Raw genomic sequence first — 22,636 nt, 5'->3', positions numbered from 1 at the left:
TTTCTGCTCCAGGAACACAGAAGTCGCCACTCTCTGTATAATTCACTGTATTGATTGCAACTCAAGTGTCCAAATGCAAGCCTAATCCACTAACTGTGTCAGTCAAGACAGGCTTAATAAAATGAGGAATAAGCTTTCACACTTAAAATCAGTTTTTGATGGGCTTTGGACTTTTTCCAACATAGACAGAAATTAAAAAAGAGCACTTCAGTCTTTAAACTAAGTGCAGTGTGTCCTTGATATTCATGATTTTGTTCTTGTGATACTGAAATCCATAGATACTCAAGTCTCATTATATACAAGGGGTTTGTAAAATGGTGCCCCTTACACAATGACAAAATCAAGTTTTGCTTTTTGGATTTCTAAAAATATTTTCAAACTATGGATGGTGGAATCCGTAGATGCAGAATCTGTCAATACAGAAGTCCAACTGTATATTTTTTTTATTTATTACTGCACTTGCATCCTGCCCTTCTCAAACCCAAAGGGGACTCAGAGCAACCTTATAAAGGCAACCGTTTGATGCCGCGTGTACACATATCGATAAATAATCAAACACATTAAAACACTAAAACCAACCCATTAAAACATCACATTAAGCAACAATTTAAAATCACATCATCCAAGTAATAATATAGGGCCAGTCCGAGTTGTCAATGTTAATTTATAGTCTCTTATTGGACTGTTTCCATTACTGAGCAAAGGCCTGATCCGAAACCCATCTTTTTAGGGGGGGGGGGGTGAGGTATTAAGAATTCTGCAAATTATTTTTCCCTTTCATTTTTAACTGCTTTATTAGTAAACAACACTGTGTTCAAAACCCTTAGTTTTGGGGAAGCTGTGGCAGTATATCAACTTCTTTGCTGTGGAAATAAAGCAAACAGCCAAGCTTTAAATTTCAACTTAATTGGTACCAAGACAGGGATCTCCAAGTGTAAAGTCTGTGTTTTGCTTAATTTGATTGCCTGCTTCTGCCTGCTGCTTTTGACTTATGGCCAATCTCTCTCTCTCTCTCTCTCTCTCTCTCTCTCTTACAAACAGAAAGCTGACCTTGCTGTGGCCCCATTGGCTATTACATATGTTCGAGAGACTGTCATCGACTTTTCCAAGCCATTTATGACTCTCGGAATAAGTATTTTGTACCGAAAACCCAATGGTACAAACCCGGGCGTCTTCTCCTTCCTGAATCCTCTCTCCCCTGATATCTGGATGTATATTCTGCTGGCTTACTTGGGTGTCAGTTGTGTGCTCTTTGTCATAGCCAGGTAACATGTCAAACTTTTTTTGTGATTTTTTGGCAATTGTTACATTTCCCTAACCCCACAAGAATAATTGTCAAAAGTCACAAATTCTTTGTTCTTCCCCCCCCCCCTCTTTTTTATTTACTAATCTGCAGAGTGTAGATGTAAAATCAGTCTTCCAAGGGTCTCACACAATTATTCAAAGTGTCCTATACTACAATTTACATTATCTTCATTGTGCTGGTTATGTACCTGACCTGTAATACACTGGTTTTGGTTGTTGTTTTTAAAATACACCTGTTAACAGTAAACTGAAGCATTGTAGAGGGTTGTCAGGAGCCGCTCTTCTCTCCTGTGTGTGGATTCTTGTGTTTCTTTTCTGAAACACACACGATTTTAAAAAATTTACTATGGAAAGATTTAGCATAACAGTAAAACAGTGATTCTGATCAGGCAGCCAAGAATTGTTAAAACAGATACAAAAATGAATCCTCATGAGTCCTTTCACATGATTAATATGGTTTGGAGCAAGAAAGGAAGAACATGCCCACTACCCTAGAGATTTACATTGTATCACCTACTGGCTTTTCCCTATCATGAAGTCTTTGTAAAATAAGGATGATCAGAGGGTGGTCTTGCAGTCAGAAGGTTGCCACCTAATGACCATCCATGTGATGATGTCAAAGACTGTTTTTGTACCATCAGGTTTTTTTGAGGCTGTTCTTTTGTTTTACCACCCCCAGGAGCCGGGCCCTTTAAGGAAGCCTCAAATAATAATAATAATAATAATAATAATCCTTTATTTATATCCCACTTTTCTCCCTAATGAGACCCAATAATAACATCCAGAAATAATAACATAATAACATCCAGAAATAAGATATAAATAAATATTAATCGTTTAAAACATTTTAAACCAATTTCAATTTTTGTGGAGACTCATCAATTAAATAGTATATTTCACTAAGTTCAGTGCAAATTGACCTTGCTGTCATTTGCAATTGAATTCATTTGTCAAAAGCTTGCTTGAACAGGTAAGTTTTCAACTGGGTCTTGAAAGATAACAGGTAGTAAAGTAATGTAAATTTGCTATCTTTCATACCCAAAAGTGGATTTCCCGAAACTTCAGGTTTTGTCCTGAAATTCTATTAGGGAGCTTCAGAACCACATTTATAAAATTGTACTTTAAAAACATCCTATCTTCCTTTAGTATTATTCCTATCCATTGAAAGATCATTGACTGTTCAATCTTTTATAACTAATCCCAGCCCAGGGGATAGTTGAGGCATACAATCATTATTTAAACTATTTTAAATAAATATCTAAATTAAGCAAACTACTGCTAGAAGAAAATGCTGGAACAGTTCACAGAGGAGGTAAAACTTCTTCCTTCTGCTTTCCATGTTCACTGTATGCACACGTGAATCCAGAGACAGGCACTCTAACCCATATGAATCAAATACACGGAGCTACTATGTAAACAACTGTCACATTGACTTCAATGATATGTGAACACATTGGTAGCACAGTGATGTACAGTGATGACATTGAACCCCTGAACATGGCTCAGTGTTAGACTGAGAATTTTCAGCCTATCCCCAGTAACATCACAGTAGTATTGTCCTTGTCCGTGTAGGACTGTAACTTATATGCACACACATAATATAGGATTATGTATTACAGTTGTATATTCCTGCACTGCAGAGTATTGGACAAAAAAATCAAATAATTTGATTGTTTCCGTCTGGATTTTATTGTTTCTGGGTGGAACAAGGTACTTGTTGCTTCCTTACTGCAGATTGTTTATTCTTTAAGACATTTTCCTATTTTTTTAAAAAAAAATATTCATGTTTACTGTGCCTTTTTTCTTACTATATTCCTTTTAAGTACCTTCTCTCTGCCAATGGCTGGGAGAACATTGTACCAGGGCAAAGATATGACTCTGCGCAAGAGAGGTTGATTTTGACCACAGCTTGAGAACCCTGATAATAAACATAAATAGCGCTAGAATATTTTAAATTGTAAACCGTCATGAGTCATTCAAAGGCATATGAAATGAAATTCTGCTGCTGTTGTTTGTGTGATTATCAAAGTTGCCTTTTCCACATTTCTGCTCCCTGAGCTTATCTTTAAATATATCTACAGTATTTCTTTCTTTCTTGGCACATGCTCTGACAATCTTTTCAGTTCTATTCAGCTCTCTCTTCACAGTAAGTCCTGCCAATAATTCACATCTCTTCTATTGCAATTGATGTCAGAGTTCAGCATTATTTCCTTGACACTGCTTCCTCCATTTTATGAAATGCTTGATTTGTTGAGAAGCAGAATCAGGTGGTGCAAAATATGGCCATGACTTTTTACAATTCTTTGGGGGTGTCGACAAGCATGTAGATACAGATGTCTTATGGACACGGTGTAATTGGATTTCCAGAAAGCTTTTCACTAAGTCTGTCAACAAGCTTCTAAATAAACTCTGCAGTCATGTGATTAAGAGGAAAAGTCTTCTTGTAGATTAATCACTAGTTACAAGTTAGTAGGCCAAGGGCAGACTGTATTCACTCAATGAAGATAAGTGAGAATGAAGTGTTCTATGAAGTCTGTTAGCAGTAGTTCTGTATAATGCACTCATAAATTACCTGACCTATCATGAAAAATGGGTTAGTATAAGCTTCCAGATAGCACTAAATGATTCAGAACAGGATTCAGTGCAGATGTTATATTGGTAGAACTGCTTTTATCTGCAGAGACTAGAAGGAGTATAACTCTTCCCCATTGAAGAATATTAAACCCATTCAATTCCAGCCTTAGAGAACTGTCGAACCCTCCAGATCAATTTTTGTGGACCACAGAAGATAAAAGCTAGATAGCATTGTATTTTGGCTTCGAATTGGCAAAATTCTTAAACAAATGGAAGACATTCAAGAAACATATCTCTACAACCAAATGGCACACAAAAGTTAAGTTAGGAGTAAAAGTTAACTAATAAATCTTAACATTTATCATAATTATAGAAGAAAGAGTGTAAAATTATTAAATTCATTTAAAATATTACTTGAATCATCTATCAAGAGGGAAAAAGTATAAACATAGAAAAGGATGATAAACATAACTTATAGTGGAACATGGTTCATCCCAGTTCATATTTACAATTCCGGTTACCTATATTTAAAATTGTGGAGGGGCTTCGAAGAAATGGCAAAAGCTTGCAAATAAAATGATGAAGAAATTAACTATTCATGAGATTGAATCATTGTGGAAAAGTTTAAAAGTGTAAGAAAAAAGGGAGCAGGGTCATGTGTATATTTGGGTATCTGAATAGTAGTAATTTTATTGATTAGCCCTTAGGCCATATCACAATAAGAAACAGAACAACAAGGCCTGACAAGACCTGATCACACTCCATGTAGAAACTTGGATGTGAGGGCGATCTGGCTGCGACATCTGTCACCCCATTGATCGCCAGGGTTGATTCGGCTGATCTGGCTGGCTAGGCGGGTGTCCCCTTCCTCCCTCACCGCTCCATGTGCGTCCCTCCCGAAGCTGCGCGCTCGGTGGAAGAGGACGACGTCCCAGGTATAGAAGGAGTGTACCGAGGTCTCCAGTCTTCGGTCCCGGGTTTACGATAGCTGCGCTCCCCTGCTAGAACCTCCAAACAAGCTCAAGGGTATCTGAATAGGCTAACCAAAGACCTAGAATGGAAACAAGATTGAGTGGAGATTTTGAATATTACCTGTAAAAAAATGAGACTGGACTTTTGTATGTATACACACTTTCTTCTTATGCCCAGTGCCCCTCACTGCAGGGAGATAACATGAATCAGAGTCTCTGATGTTATGTGAACAGTGGATATCCCTGTGCTGGTGAGAGGAAATATAACAATACATTTTAGCATCCAGGGCCTAGAATTTATTTACTTATTTAGAGTATTTCTTCCCTGCTGTCCAGCCACAAAGGTTCTTAGACAGCCACAAAGTTAATTTGACAATTTCCTGCCCTCAGGGATTTTCCCACTTAGCATAACATCCTCATTAATTTGATCCTGTGGTCTTCAAGTGTAATTGGTACCTTCCTATTGTGAACAGATGTGAAGTTATGGCTTGGTCCTGAACTTGTAGTGAGTAAAATTCTGAGGTCACTGTTTCCTGTCAGAGTCAGAAGAATGCAGAAAAGCATTGCATAATCTACCTTTAGTTTTAAGGAGAAAAAAATTGTATTCTTACTTTATTTGTCTAGCTGTTTTTTTGTTTTTGTTTTTTTACTTTTTTTCCCTCTTTCTCCCAGGTTGTCAATTAGGGCAGCTCACAAGAGGAATTAATTAAATCTGACAGTAAACATTAAAAATGATTAAAATTCTCACATCAAAATAGTGTAAATTTATTTTAAAAAGCAAAATTTTAAATAAAATTAGTGGGAACAGTGATTGAAATTGATCACTCTTGTGTTCTCACAAATGATAGTGGGACTGAGAAAAAGACCTTTCAAAAACCATTGAATTCAGAGATGTTTCCTCTAATTGAGAAAAGTTAGTACTGTCTACTGTCAGATGTAACATCTTTAAATCCAGCATACTGGGTTGGTTCCCAAATTTCCCCCCACCAGTGGGACTACTCACTGCAGAGCAGGCAATTCAGGACATTTCAGATAGAAAGAAATGGAAGACATTTGTTTGGCAAATTCTGTACTTTTTCCATAGTTTAAATCTTTCAAAAGCAGACACTTTAATTTTATTTTGTGGGAAGGGACATGGGGCAAAAAGGATCTGGAAAAATCTACTTACTCTACCATTGGAAAGTGGATTTAGATCTGTATAAATGACCATGTTTTATGGTTAATGTTTTTGAGAGTTATTCTAGATCTCAAAGACTTTTTGAATTTATAGAAAATATTTTTGATTTGTGACATGGTATATAAAGATATATGCATATGCATGTGCACATGAGCACAGAATTGCACTGGAACATGGTTTGATGATACAAGTTATATAGTCCAGACACTCCCCAGACACTACCTGAAGGAGTAAAATCTCCATTTTCACTTTCCCCACACAGGATATTTCCTTGCATGCTGAAATAACATTGATTTATTTGAGTCCTTCGGGAGATGCTAGCGGGGTACAAATAAAGTTAATAATAATAATAATAATAATAATAATGTTTTATGGAGATATATTGAGTCATATACAGATAACTGAAAATGCATTTTCTTAGAAGGAACCACTCCCTCCTGTCCTCCACCCTAAGCATTCCCACTTCCTTTCTTTAAAAAGAAATATCCACTTCTCGTACTTGTTCACTGGCATGGAAAGACCCTGAGCATGAGGGGCACCATGTTTTAAAGTGTCATGGTTGATTGTTTCCTATTTGAATTCTTTTCCCATGCTATCAGATGTTGAAAGCATTGTACTGATGTTCTAAACAAATACTGGCAAACACACATTTTACCTTTTATTTAGATAAAAAGAATTGGATTAAAATGTCTTATTCCTAATTATCTCATATGGTACAATTTATCTTCTTTGCAATGAGAGAGGGGGCTTAATTAAATTTCAGTCTCTGTTAATATGATCAACCATTTAATATCATTTTTGTGAGAGAGAATATCATTCGCCCATGTAACATGATGAAGCTGGATACTGAAAATATACAAGGCTCTCCTTGAAATTTTGGCTGGTCAGAAGATTTGACTCTAAAATAGAGTAGTGGATTGCTGACAGGATTCATGCTTATGCAGTATTCATTATAGAGAGTTTAGTATAACATGTGAAAATAGGGTTGTGTTACAGATTCATCTAAGGCAGGCACCCTCAAACTGCAGCCCTCCGGCTATTTGGGTCTCCAACTCCCAGAAGCTCTAACAAGCTTGTTCAATTGTCAGGAATTCTGGGAGTTGAAGGCCCAAACAGCTGGAGGGCCGCAGTTTGAGGATGTCAGATCTAAGGCATCATGTGCCATGGAAATAAGAGTGTGCCCCTTTCTAAACTCATTTTTCTTTAGCTACAGTTTCAATATAGTCTTGTATGGTCATAATAATAAAACAACACATCTTGACTGTTAGCAAATTTTATAACAAGACTTTATTTCACAACAAAACATTTATATGTGCATATTATATAACTACTAAATCCAATGTCTTTACCAAACTAGTGTAAATCTACAAAATCAATAGGAACTTAGTACATTAATACTTTTGTAAATTCCATTGATTAATGTATGTACTTTAAGGGGGGTTCTAATAATTAGACATGTATATCTACATATGTGGTAATGTATATTGTTATAATTGCTTTTCATTGTGCTACATTTCGCTACCAGTTTTACCCATATATTAAATATTTGTGATAACAATTAATTATAAATGTATAAGAAATCCGATCTTGTTACCAATTAGAAAGGAAGAATATATCCAATAGGTAAATATTTATTTATTTATTTGGGGTTCTTCTACCCCGCCCTTCTCACCCCGAAGGGGACTCAGGGCGGCTTACAGTAGCAAGGCACAATTTGATGCCTGCATCATAAAACAAGTGTACACAAAATTACATCAAATCAATTAACAACAATTCATACATAAATTCATACATTATTCCCATAAAACCAATAAAATCAATAAAAACCCCATACAAACCCAATTTCTCCTTTTACATGGTCAGCGTTTGCTCATACATATATAATAGTATGTTCTATGTTCAAAATATGTGTTTGATGTTATGATAAGTCAGTACCAATGGGTCTGATTCAGTGGCTCTACTCTAGTTGGGACTAACAATCAGATTTAGATCACAAAATCTCTAGAAACACTGACTGATTTTCAAAAATTCAATACATTTCTTCAAACATGTGCCTCAAGCCATAACATTTTGAGCATAGTCCTTGATATCAATAGGAAATTTCTCACTATAGCATTGATCAACTCCTCAGCAGCCTTAATGGGAACCATATGGAGGCTCCCTAATACTGCAGTCCTACACGTGTTAAAAGTGAATCTTGTTGAACGTTTTCCTCCATACATGAGTATATGGGGCCATCCAGACAGGCCCTAAAATGTGTGCCCTCCCACATAGTTACCTGGGGTGTCAAAAGAATGCTTCAGGTAAGCGTGACTGCATTCAGCACAAAGCAGGAAAACTCTGCTTTCTGTCAAGGTAATTTGATAATGGGTTAGATCCATGCCTTCTTGAAGGTGTGGACTGAACCCACTATGGCTGCTGACTGGACTGCCCCCTCAGAAGTCCTGTTCTTCTAAGTGAGCAGTCCAGACTGCCCTCTCCCATTTTCTGGCTGAACTGAAAGGGCTCACACCCCCTCTCCAAAACCCTCCAACTCTTAAAAAATAAAATAACTTACCAGGCCTCCATTAGGCCTTGGAACACACTTCCAAATCTCTCCTCCCCTCCCCCTAGTTTTCTCACATGTAATGGTATGTAAAAGGAAATGTGTTCTGAGGTCTAACGGTGGGCTGGTAAGTTTTACATCATTTTTAAGACTTCTCTGGGGGTTTTTTTCTTGGTGTCTGGGTGCCCTGTTGGAAAGCCCAGCAGGGCATATGGACACCCCCCCCCCCTCAGAAAACATGCACTTTCTGTGGAATGTGCAGACTTCAGTGCAAATCTAATTGCATTTTTAAATTTTGATTGCACTCATTAAAGAGCTGTCTGGAACTGCCCTAAGATTATAGCTTGAATGTCCTTATCGATAAAATAGATCTTTTTTCGTTACTGGAAATATATATATATATATATATATATATATATATATATGTTTTGTACTAACTAGACTAGAAAGAATAAATGCATCAATTCACTTCATTATTTATGTGGCTAAACTGATAAGTTTTTTTTAGGATACAAAACAAAAATGGAAACTTCTTTAAAAGTTCTTTAGCTTTAGTTCTTTGTTCTTATCACCACCTTAGAAAATTCACTTATGATGACAGTTTACTCATAATCTCATAGAAGTCCCCAGAAAAAAATAGGCTACCTTTGGGGGAGAGGAATCAATACATTAAAGTAGAAATGGGCTTTTTTATTACTTTCAATATTAACTTGCCAATTTACCTTAAAGGCAAAAAAAGCAGCTCACTTTCATTTAATGCAGGTGATAGACCAAATCTAAGAAAAGTTAGTAGTTTTAGAAGTTGACATAGAATCGGCTGCTCTAACTTCCCCTAGAATTCTGTTAAATTTTATTTTCACATAAGGAAACACATTGCCTAGATTTCTTGCCACCTTTATGTTCTCCACATCTACTGATTATTTCCTTAAGCTCCTCTATGCTTCTCATGATGGGCCCTAAATCACTTAAGCTACTTTTAGCCAAAGGAAGGTCACAGCAAAGTGAGAGAGATGTGTTTTCCTCTCTTCTGATCAGTTTTTCTACTACATGAAATAGGGCCCTAGTGTGCTTGACATTTTTGTTCCTCTGGATACCAGTCAACAGGACCTTGACATTATTCTTTGACCTCTGCTATTGCACTGATGACTCAGAAGAGTTTTAGGAAAGAAATTGACTTGGTTGATGCTATTTAGAGAACTGTTCTTATTTTTTTATGAGAAAAATGTGCAACTTTAGTATAAAATACAATGCTCCAAATCACCAATTTCTACTTTGACTTGGCTTTGAAGAAGTTCACATTTGTAGCTATGAAAGAGATACCCAGTTTGCATTCAGCTCCTTAGGCTGCCTATAAATTATCATCTTTTAGCAATTAATTCTCCTATTGGATTATGTCTGGGAATAAATTTGTATTTTGATGATTTGGCTGGTGGAGAATCTTAGTTTCAAAACCAGTTACTCAAGAAAGAACAAAGGAATTTGCACATCACTGAAATCAAGGCTAATTAATGGATTTATTGTTTCAGTATGGAATAATAGCCAGAGGTCTGGGATAGTACCTGATATCTTTTATTCCAATTGTGAGTAGTGCTTTTGCAATATTTAGAATACTGAATTTCATTTTTTTTATTGATGACATTTTGAAAGTGTACAGTATATATTTCTACCTCACCTGCTGTTGTCCTTGCTGTTAATCCTAGGATATATATTTGTTGCTCAAATTAAGAGCCATGTGAAATGAACCTTTAAAAATATTATATTGTTCATTCAGTATATAGGGATAAGGTTGTTACTATCACAACGAATATCATAATCACAGAAGTCAAAAGGTGGATGGTCCTGAATATAAAATTGATCTTTGCAACAAACTAAAGATTCACATATTTAATTGTTAATGGATTGGATTTCATAATTAAACCTTCTGGTGTGATTGTAATTTGATATAAAGCAGGAACAGGCCACACCATGTGAAAAATGAACATAAAAACACAAGTCCTGAATACCAGTGATACTTAAAGTGGTGGTCCCTGGACTGATGCCAAGCCCTCAACCACTAGCTACTTGTCCCTAGCAAATTTCCAAGAAAGAATGAAACAGTTGAATCCATGGGAACAAACAGGAAATATTTCCTTTCCAAACTTAGAAAAAATGCTGGTTTCCCATATCAAATATGTGCAACAATGAGGATATAACACATAAACTAAATGCTCCTAAATTAAAAGAAAATAAACAATGTAGTTAAGGGCTTTATACCATGTGCATCCCAATGTTCAAACCCAATATCAACCATTTAGTAATGCTAAGAAATGAAATGCTGTTGTACGGGTGAGACATTGTACGGGCCAAAAAGATGAAAAAAAATATCTGGGTCATCACTTTGTCATTAAAAAAAATCTTCTATTTTCATTTTACTGATGCCTCCATATTTGGACCTAAGTAGGAAAGGAGACAAATTTCTCCCACACTGCTATAACACTTACATTACATATGAAGATCACTTCATACCTTCATGAATCTATCTCAAACAAAGAGGTAATCTCCAGAGAAGAATGAATTCTATAGGTATAATTCCAGCGCAAGTTTTACTGTTTCACAATTATCCTTTACAAAACCTCAGGGAATAATTTTAAAACAAAGCCAAAGGTATAAAAACTCTTAAATAATTACATTAGAAATGTGTTATATTCAGTTCAATAAATCCCTCTTAGGTCTTAATGAATACCAATAAAATAAGTGACAGCTCTTTCATTATCCTAGACATGAAAGTCAAGCAATGTAGCTAGACTGGAAGTTTAACACATGATTTCAGCAAGCCAATAATCATTTTTCTTTTATGCCCTTTATCAGCAGCCTGATAAACCCTCAGATCAAGCAATTCCATAGTACAAGAGCCATATTTTAGTATAATAAAAGGACAGTTTTTCACAAATAAATAAAGTGGGTTGGAATTGATACCTGAGACCCCGGTGCTTTAGTGCTGCTGTGCAGATGCTGAAATGCCACCCCTTTTCTCGCCATGCCATTACTGCCTACAGCAGTGAGACAGCAACTTACCTGATGCTTGGAGTCCCCCCTCCTTCTTTTGTGTCACATGATTCCAAAGAAGCCTGGGAAGAGTGAAGGGGGAGATCCCCCTTTCTCTCCTCCCAGCCAAATTTGCAAGTCATACAACACAGAAGAAGGAAAGGGGATCCCCAAGCATCATATAGGCCACTGCCTTGTTGCCAGCAGCAACATGAGGGTGGGGGGCAGGACCAGACAGCCATGTTGTATCTCTGGGTTGCCTTAGTCTGGAGAGTGTGGGATGGTTGTCAGGAAAGCTGTGATCAGTTCCACTTAAGAACCAGCTGGAACTGGTCTGGACAGCTTTAATTTAAGGGAGAATCTGAATTCAGGTGCAAGATTAGAATTTCCACCCAAACTAGGTTGACCCAGGGTAAAGCCATGCTAAACAGTTTTTCCTGGGGTAATATAGATCAGCCCCATATTTTGTATTATGGTTATGTGATTCAGGTAAACCATGATCTGTTTCAGTGTCCCAGATCTCGGTGGAGGGCGTGAACCATTTTTGGGTACCTCCCAAATATGGAAGGACAGAAATCCATTTTCATCCTGGGAAGCTTGTCATTTTAGGCATCATTTCTCCTTATATCCTTTATTAAGAACTGGATTAAAAGCATAGAGTTAAGATAGCACTCTCTCTGGAATCCTTTGGCATCAGTTTTCAAGGAAACCTGGATTTATGGCAAGGGGCTTAAGATAGCACCCTCTCTGGGATCCTTTCCCTTCTAGCGGCTGTCTCTCTCCCCACAGTCACATGAAAGAAACTGAAAGCAGCCATTTTTCGGCAACCACTGTTCTGTTGCGGTTGGAAAAATGGCAGCAGAATCCATGCCGTTGTGGATGTTCGAACCAGCCAGACCAGCTGAAGACCATTTTTGAAAATGAATCCATGCACAAGCCTACATTGTATACCTACCCATGAGTTGATTCAACTTCACATGGCCTAAGTGGTCACTGTAGATGTGCCACTTGCTTAGCTTCTGAAATAGCCTTAACTGAAATTGTCTAACTAGTAACTACTGATGTAATCATTACTGGGCCCAGTGCTTTCAACATCTTTATAAATGACTTGGATGATGATATAATAATAATAAGAAGAACAATACATTTATTATCCACCTCTCCCTGCAGCTCGGTTGTCAAATTTGCAGATGACACCCAGTTAAAAGAGATAGCTAATTCCCCAGAGTAAAGGGACAGAATTTAAAATAACTTTAACAAATATAAATTCTGGGCCAAAACTATCAAAAAGAATTTCAACAGGAAGAAATGTACGGTATTGCACTTAGGCAGAAAAAAATGAAATGCACAGATAAAGGATGAGTAAGTGGGAAAAGGGTGCCTCAGGGTGTGATAAGTTTCCTTCTTTCAAAGTTTTTGAACAGAAGTTGGATAGGAATCTGTCAGGAGTGCTTTCATGGCATGGCAGAAAATGGTGTCTCTTGTAGTTTTTTCCAATTCTATGATAAATGACATTAGTTGAAATCTAGAAAACATTTGAATAAGTATGATGCCAAACTTGGTTTGTACTTAAGAAATTAAACCAGAAAATAGACTATCTTAGACAAAGAGAATACATGGCTATAAATGCATTATGCATTTTAAATTTGTGACTTCTGTATAACATCATTCAAATAACACATTTCTTTTACAAATATACTCATGCCTTTAAACCAAACATTAATACAGAATCATAGAGATGGAAGAGGTTACAGGGTTTATTTTGTTTATCCTCCTGCCATGCAGGAATAAAAAAAAAATGTTGCCTCCACCACACACAAAGGGAATGTATTCTGCTGTTGAACAGTTCTTACTATAAGGAACTTATTCCTAATGGAAGTTCTTCCATACATTTAATCATAATATAAATGATAATAGTGAAAGTAAATTTAGATATTCAAAATATCCTGATTTCTCAAGACTCACAACTTTTGCATCTCTGATTCAAAGTTTGAAAAGTCTAAAGACTTCAGGTCTCTGAATTGCACGGTGTTGCTGTCTTCTCGATTTTATCATATTCAATATATGTAGAGCTCACGTTTTCTTGTAATCTTCCAAAATTCATACTTAGTTCATTTATCTCTAAATCTACTGACATTTACATGAGGATCACAGGAACATGATTCAGTGTGTAAATTGGCTAAGCTTAATAATAAGATGTGACATATTTTATCTTGTTCAGAGATGGATTTAATTGTTTATAAGTTCTATTTACATTTATGTAGGTTGATTTATATTAAAAAAGCTACATCAACAAGTTTTAACATTATTTTCTGCAGAGATCATTGTGACAATTTCTCACTTCAGTCTTGTCTGGCAGCTGAGTTACATTAATTTGTTCTACAATCAATACATCCTATTTAAATGTATTGTCTTATAGATAGATAACATTTTCATGACTGTTTACTCACATTGATATTCTACAGCAGAGCTGGAAATAATGAGGCTTGGCACATGTCATTGGATGGCAGCTACCACAATTTCTCTCTATTGGCTATGCTGGTTAGGGTGGCTGGAACTGGAGTCCAGCAAATCTGAAGGGCTCTTTGTTTTCTATCATATCCTACAAAATGCCAAACTGGTCAGGAAACCACTGAGATTACTATTTCTTGAGGCTGGATTCAGATGTATCATCTATGACACTATGGCACAGGGAGCTTACAGCTGTTATGTGACTGCTGCTATTGAATAGCAACCCTTGCAGGCCTCATCTCATATAAAAGGCAGCTGTGCTTATATAGTGCAGCCATCCAGATGTTAAGTAGACAATTATGACCACCCTCCCTTGGCTACTATTTGAAAGTGATGATTATATTCCCTGTTGGCCCTCCTGTATTGAATTTTCCTGTACTGAATCATTTCCCTTTCCCTATGTAAGCATGATCTCAATGCTGCAATCACTTCTGTTTATTTTAGCCACTGACAATTTGTATACTCACCTTCCTTATATAACTTGGGGTTCTTGATGAATATTAGTATGGATGCCAATTCAGTGGTTTGAGTAAACTAATCCATCTGTTTCAGGATTCAGTTCAAACTTTAAGAAGTTCTCTGTGGTGTTAAGCCATAAAGCCCCCTTTAAGTCCAGCACCATGGATAGTTCCATTAAATTATTCAAGCCTAGAAGGGGTTCACTGGCTGTTGACACTAAATAACCCCAGGTGCTGAGTTATGAATCATTGCAATATTGGCACAACAAAGGGTGAAGTCAAAGAAAAAGACTCATTCTTCTGGAACTTCTGGTGTTGGATATTAAGTTAAAAAAGATCACTTTCTAATGTTTCATCTTCATTTTGAAGGAAGTTTATTATATTTTCGCAGGAAAAGAGAAATAAAAGCATGTAGAAACATTCCTCATGAGGGACAGTTGCAAGCTCTATGAAAGGACACAATTTTTAAGAACATGGTCTCTTTTAATTTATCTATTTTTAAGAATGTGAAAGTAGCTAGATTTGTTTATTGATTGTCCTCTGACCATATCAATAGTAAAAAAAAAAAAAGACAGGTATGCAAAGACACTAAACTCAAATCCCTATACTAACACTCCTGTAATAGTTAGCTAATATACATTTAGGCACCTAAAACTTGATTAAGTAATACATTTGGTAAAATCTGATGAATGTGAAAGTAGTTGGACAGTTATTTCCAGGTTTTTTTGGCGGCAGGAGGGAGAGGTGTGGATGGGTAAAAAGCATCTATTTCGAAGAAGCCAAAAGTACTACTTCCTAGATTGTTTCAAGGATCAACCAGAAATGCGACAAAAAAGTTTTTTTCTTCCATTTGATGTATTTACCTTGTAGGATTGATTGGCTTCTCTATTACAATGGAAAGTTTCCATTGGAAACCCATCCTACGTTGATTCTATTTGCTCATGAGATTTCTTTTTTCTTTGATGAGTACTAGGGATTATTTAAATTATTTTTAAATGAATTAGGAGTCTCACAAGCAGGACTTTAAAAAATCATAAATCAAAATAGTTAATATTGTGGCCTCATATACACTACTAATATAGTGCCCAAATAATCTGATTTTCAAGTTCAGAATTAAGAACTGTATTATATGCCTCACATTGTACTATTCTGACCAAGGCTGATGAGAGTTACAGTGCAAAAAACATCTGCAGCTGCTTACTGATATTCTAGTAACTGATAATATGTCATTTGTGAAATTCATTGGAGCTTATTCTAGGTAGTATATTTCTATTTTGTTGTGCATCACCATGCTTCACCTCTTCTTAGCTCCTAATTTTATATCATAGTGGATAGTCTATAATAGGGATGAGTGCTTTTGAGATTCTCTTGAACTCAAGAGGTACTATCTCTGGAGCTTCTCCAGATTTTGCAATTTATTTGCTTCATTACCTTGGATGAACAGTTATTTTTCTCTTTTTTCTTGAATGCATGATTTACTTGTCTGAATTAAAGAAAAAAAACACTCAGCATTCCGCAGTTTACAGTATAGACACTAGTCCAGTTGTTTGTTCAATTATTTAATATTCACTTCTGTTATGACAAAGATGTTATAGAATGGCAGTCGGTTCATTTATCACATCATACCTGTTTGTTGATTCACATGGCAAGATGGCATCCCTCCCTTTCCTTACAAGGTGTCCCACCTCCTTCATTAAGGTGTCTTAATTGAAGTGCTCTATTGCTTTTGTCAGTTTCAGGGCTATTTTAAGAGTAATCCAAGGTGTTTCTTTAAAATTACAGTTCTCTATTTGCAAATTGAAAATTAAGTAATAGTATGATATAATTTTTCTGTGGTGTATGTGTGCATGTATGTACGCACACAATCTCAATACTGCAGGCTCATACTTTTTATTGAACTGATTAATAGCTTTTATATCTGGTCTCTGGCCAGGGCAGTTAATAGGAACTGCCATGTTGAAGTCCTCATCCTCCCACTCATACCAATATTTCATCTTTTTTTCTAACCCCACTGATTGAATTTTCTACTCCTCCATGCTCTTGTCACCATCTATCACCACTTACCAAATATTACCTGAGTGGGTGGGGTGGGGAGAAAAAGGACAACTGTTCTGAGAAAGTCTTAGCTGAGGTGTCCCAGCATCAGAAAATGTCATGCCATTTTTGCTATTCTTTAATTTAAAATGCTTGTGAGTTGTTGTTCAGTTCTGAAAGATCCCCCAGGGCAACTCGCAATATGACAAATGATAAAAAAGAAAAAAATATTTTTTTAAGCCAGGCTGTGAAATTACATGATATTTATGAACATTTAAAACTTTGTGAACCTTTAATAGCCCACATTAGTTGATGAAACAAACACTTATGGCCCAGAGCTAGGGTGCAGCTACAGAAAAGGCCCAGTTCTATTCCCCCACTAATTTAGCCTCTCTTGATGACAGGACAAGGGTCACTCTGCTAGATCCTAAACTATGGACAGATTCATAAAGAACAAGCCAATATTTCTGCTGTAATAATCCCAAGCTGTATAGAATAAGAAACACAATGTTCTTTTGATTTTTTTTTTAAAAATCAAAGGAATTAAACTGAGGTGTCACTGTCCATGTATTTGGAGAGATTGCTGTAGTTGAGTACCTTCAAATTTCTTCTGACTTATAGAAACTCTACCCTAGATTTGTCTTAGCATGACTGATTCAGAGGAAGTCTGCTACTGCTTTCCTCTGAGACTGAGAGACTGTGATCTGATGAAAGTCACCAAGTGGAGTTGCATAGCTCAGCAGTAAATAGATCCTAATCAAACACTCAAACCACTAGACTGGCTCTGTTTGGGAAGATAGCATTGACAAAACCCAGAGATGAACATAGATTTCAAAAGGATCCCTGATATATTAGTGGTGCATAAATTGTACAAGTTTTGAGTTCTTCAGAAATCTTCATCAAACAAGACGGTACAGAATAAGGAAACAGGAGAAAACTTAAAAAGTCAAAAAATCTGGCATGGTGATCTGACCATTATGTGTATAGCTTCAAAGGGCATAGGCAAGAGAAAGAGAAGAGGTTTTAAACTTGCTAGAATGTAGAGAAAGGAACAATTTTTCCTCTTATTTTTGACTATGGGACTGACTATCAGAACAGTGGTTCATTGTCTTTTCACAGTGTTTTAATTTAGCTTAGAACAGAGACACAGAGTAACATGACAGTCCCTAGATCAGCAAAGGCTGGGCTTATGTGTTGCACCAACTAAATGATTAGCCTTAGTAGGGGGTAATGCATTGTCACTGTTTGCTTGAACAGATGAGAATATATTTTGAGAAATAAGCAGGCTTCTTGGAATTTCATCAGATTAAGCAAGGGGGGGGGGGGCAGGGGTAAATGAAAAGAACAGTTTTAACCTTTTTCCTCCCATTTTTCTCCATCTTCTGGAATGACCAGCCATCCCACATACTTACTGTGCCTTTCCCCACCTTTCTCCTGCTTCCTGAGACTTGTAGTCAGGTAATACCCAACTCCTGAAGATGGTTGCTAGGTTCCATTTCCATGTACCTAGGAAACAGAGTGCCATGGAGTCCCACCAGAAGTGCCCTTATGTAATGCAGTGGTCTCTCCACGGGACTCCCAAAAGGCTCCATTTCCAATAGTGTGTGGAAACAGAGCCTAGAAGCCATTTGATGAGGTACTTGGTCTTTATGGAACCACAGTTCTTTGTAAGAGGCAATGTGAATGGTTTAGATCAACATCTTACAAAACCTCTCTTTTTCTGTGTCTGGTAAACATGAATAGATTAGAATCCATGCACGTTTTCTTAGTAATGAGTTCCACGTGCATATCACATAATGGATATTTAATACTTCCGAAGCATTGTCAGAGCATTGCTTTTTTAAAAAAAAATACCCAAAGTGAGTGTTCACAAAAAATTTTCATTTTCACCATTAGACTCTCTTGTGTGCTTACACTTTAACAGCCTTCAAGGAAAGCTTCTTTGATTTTCTTGTAGTCAAACCACTCATTACATATCTGTTTTGACATCCTTGTCTAAGTCTTTGTAACAGCAGCAGGAACAGCCTAATTCATCAGTATGCCGGGCTGAGCATATGCAATTGTAAAAAGCAATATGCTCCCAAAAGCATATCTGAATAAATTACACCCTGTCAAATACAAAGCATTTGACCATTCCAATTTGCTGCACTTTACTTTTACTCTTAGATATTGGACGCATCATGCCAATAGGTCCTAATGCTGACAAGGAAGATAGGTTTTTTAAAGACATAAATCTCAAAAAGAAGGATAATAATTAATAATAGTATGCATGGACAGGGAAGCATTTGCATCATTCTTGAATTCCTTCATAATTTTATTGCTTATGAATTTCTTTTGTTTTGTAGCTGCCTTGAGCAGCAGGACATATAGCTTTCCAAGATTTTAATTTAGTTTAACTCAGAAATTGATTTTGATTTCAGTGGAGAAAGGAAGAAAGTTGAATTCCCCAGCTTGTTATCTCTGTGACACATTACTGGACCTCTGGAAACTTTGATAAAAATGTTACACCAAGCCTTGTGGACTATCTTTTCCCTCTCTTCCAATACCACATTCTACCTTCAGAAACTTCCTGCCCTTCATGGGTTTTAGTGGCTTTTGGGATCTTCAGTGTGGAAAATGGCATGGAAATAAGCTAATTCCAGTATAATTATGAATGCTCAACAATGCACCTAAGCCACTATTAAGAATTCTTGTTATTAATTTTGGCAGTGAATCCTTTAACAATCTGACCAGGAAATCTAGAGGCCAGAAAAATTGTGATCTCTAACTAGTAGCCTTCAATCTCTCTCTATATCAAAATTGAGAATAGGGGATAGTTAGGAACTTTACAAATTGCTGTTTATAATGTCATCCACACACATATTATTGTCACAGGAACAATTGCATCAATTTCATCTTTTAAATATGCTGACTTGCTTCCTGCTTTTTAAATTTGCTTGTTTCTCTTTCTGTAGGATGCAACCATTTTCAGTGATCTCAGAATTCTGTTTGTGCCTATGCTGCCATTTAGATCTGACTGAAGTATACTTTGGAGTGATGTCGATAAAGCCTTTAGCTTTTTATATACTATTAATAAAATCCCTTATTGTGGATTTTCAAGAAAACCATCATCTGTAATCATGTTCTGATTGTATCCAAGTGCATGAGTGAGGCATTTTGTCTCTTTGCCTGTCTTCTCCAGAAAACAGGCAAAGTATAGGCAGACAAATGACCTCATCAGATGGGTTTTTCACCTTGTCCTAGCATGCTGCTGGCCCAGAGTTTGCCAAAGCCCATCATATGATACAGGGCTACTTCTAGCAGGATTCCGTTGGGCTCCTTCCTGGCAGTCTGCTGGCAGCACACTAAGAGGGAGCCCTGAGGATATGGACGACTACTTGTATCCTCATTGAAGAAGCCAGGTATAGCACAGGAGGAAGCCAGGGATGGCTGGGAAACATCATGGGATGGCAGCCCCTGACCAACCATAGTAAGGGGATGAAGCTAGGTGCTGCCCCATAGTTTCCTACAATTAATTTTTCTTCCTCAGGGTCAGAACTACTTCTCTGTTATCTAATAATTGCAGTCCTATTTTGAGACCACTTGTAGGGAGGGAAAACATTAACAAGATTAATGTTCTGGTATCTAAGGAAACTGGAACAGATATGCTTGCCTTGCTCTGTACATCTTATTGTATAGATTAGTGCTTCCTAAGCTGTGTAGCATGGGGGACCAGTAAGTCCATTACCCCCCATATACCAGGGATTGGCACCACATTTGTTTCCATAGATTTAAACCATTTGTTTTTTCTGGGAAACTCAGTGGGCCAGTTTCCAATAGCTCACAGATTGGGGTGGATGCAGAGACCACCATTTTGAATAGCACAGTTGTAGATGGAAGGCCAAGGCTATATATTCAAATAGTCGACAAATAAATACATTCCTTATATTACACTTAGCAACAAGTTGCTTGCACAGTCACTTCCAAAATTAATATTACTTGTTTAGCACTTTGTACTCTTGTGCCAAATTTACTATATGTGTGTGGGAGGGGTTTTTCCCCAATTACTGGAGACTGTGTGCAATACTGCTGTTTGCACACACATTGGTATGTTTGGAGATATACAGAACAGAAGATGAACACACTTCCGGACTATTTGCACAAGAATTCTACATTACAGAGCACTACACAATGAGAAAATACACCAGTCCTAAAAGGAGCAACATCCTTAAAATAGCTTTTCAGAATAGTCCCTACATGATGAGATAGGTAGAGGAAAGGTTTTTAAAGTCATTACTGTTTTTCCTGTTGGAGGTGTGATTGCCTGATGTGAAAAACTGGATGCACTCATGTATTTATTTATTTACTACCTTATAAATGGCAGTTCAATTTTTCCTCCTCAGGGTCAGAACTACTTAGTTTCCAGTAGTCAATGTGGGTAGAGAGTAAAAAGAGCTTTGTTATTTAGTTTTGCCCTCTTTTATTATTGTTCTTTCCTACAATAAACAGCTTCAGCATTGTGTCACTATAAGATCTTTATCAACTCTCAGATGCACACACTTTGCAGGTATCATAATAGCATTCTTCAAGCATAGTGCCATCATCAGCATGTAGCAAGACAATTTTCAAGCCAGCGGAGAGTGCAGCAATTTCTTTGATGAGAGCCTTATTACTTTCTAGTGTATTTTTTTATATAAAAGAAATATGAAGGAGAAATCTTCTGAGCTAAATGATCTGGTTTTGGAAAGTTTCTAGTAATGAAATTTTACCCAAAGCTCTGCAAAGTCTGGTTTTGATCCTGACAAAAGTAAGCGATGAGACCTGTCCAGAAGAATAATGGGAGTAGTTAAGAAGATTTTCTATATTGCATGAGATTATTGTGCTTATGGTGCATGGCAAAGATAATATCAAACTATCAAATGGAGAGGAAAATCTTTCTTAAAAAAGGATTTAATTAGTCATATTTGTCCTCCACACATCACTTTCCTTTTCTGTCTTTCTGTCCTGTTCTGAATAGTCAGTTAGTGCAGAGGTGACAGTAGTTAATCATGTCACAGTACTGGTCATGGTGCCCTTCATTGGCTGTTAACGAGATGAATTTTCACCTTGTTTCAAATGCAACTTTAATTAGATGAAGGCTGTAAATGTAGATATCAAAGTCCTGCATGTAGGAAAAGAGGATCCAACTTCACTGTTATTACTAGTCAAACATTTTCCAAGTTCATTTCTTAGGATTCATTTTGTTTTCAAGTTGCAATATTGAAGTGCAATACATTACTAATCAGGAAAATTTACATATGTGAAATTTTCTCTTCAATACAGGGAACTGCCCCCCCCCCCCCCACAAGAGTGAGTGGGGAAGAAGAAATGTATACCCAAGTATCAACTAAAAACTTCCTGGGCCTCATGCCTACATTACAGCAATGCATTTATTAGTCTAATCAAGGAACACAAATACCTGACCCATTCTAATGGCCCTAATAAGGAAGTACATTACTGGAGATTTGGGATTGAGAGACTGTTTTTTGTTTCTTTGTTTGCTTGGCCTGGGGAGGCTCTAAGTGCCATATTCTCAAATATCTTGCATATTTATATGTAGATTTAAAGGTAAAGGTTTCCCCTTGACATTAAGTCTAATCAAGTCCAACTCTGGGGGATGGTGCTCATATCAACTTCTAAGCGAAAGAGCCAACATTGTCTGTAGATGCCTCCTAGGTCTGAATGGAGCTCCATTACCTTCCCACTGAAGCAGTACCTATTGAGCTACTCTCATTTGCATGTTTTTGGACTGCTAGGGTGGCAGAAGCTGGGGCTAACAATGGGAGCTCACCCTGTCCTACGGATTTGAACCACTGTCCTTCCAGTCAGCAGGTTCTTCAGCTTAGTGGTGTAACCCACTGCACTAGCATGGCCCCTGTATGTAGGTTTCCCAATATCTAAAAAAGGGGGATTGTGGATAGGGGAAAAAACCAATCACTTGGACTACAATGTAGTAGTATTTTAAAGTCTTGAGCAATAAAAACGTGAACTCTTAGAGTATAGTATGCAAAACAGAGCT

General features: G+C 36.9%; 1 protein-coding gene across 4 annotated transcripts in view; it reads left to right on the top strand.

The window, feature by feature from the left end:
* The window catches only part of GRIK2 (glutamate ionotropic receptor kainate type subunit 2), a 650,966-nt gene that overhangs the window by 430,638 nt on the left and 197,692 nt on the right, over positions 1-22,636 (top strand). For all 4 annotated transcript variants that reach the window (XM_060753092.2, XM_060753091.2, XM_060753090.2 and 1 more), the window contains exon 12: positions 1,042-1,265. In XM_060753092.2, coding sequence (XP_060609075.1) covers positions 1,042-1,265 — 224 coding nt within the window. The remainder of the gene's footprint in view (positions 1-1,041; positions 1,266-22,636) is intronic.

Source organism: Anolis sagrei, chromosome 1 (genome assembly GCF_037176765.1).
Source record: "Anolis sagrei isolate rAnoSag1 chromosome 1, rAnoSag1.mat, whole genome shotgun sequence".
NCBI classification, from domain to species: Eukaryota; Metazoa; Chordata; class Lepidosauria; order Squamata; family Dactyloidae; genus Anolis; species Anolis sagrei.
This window is presented reverse-complemented; position numbering and strand designations above follow the sequence as displayed.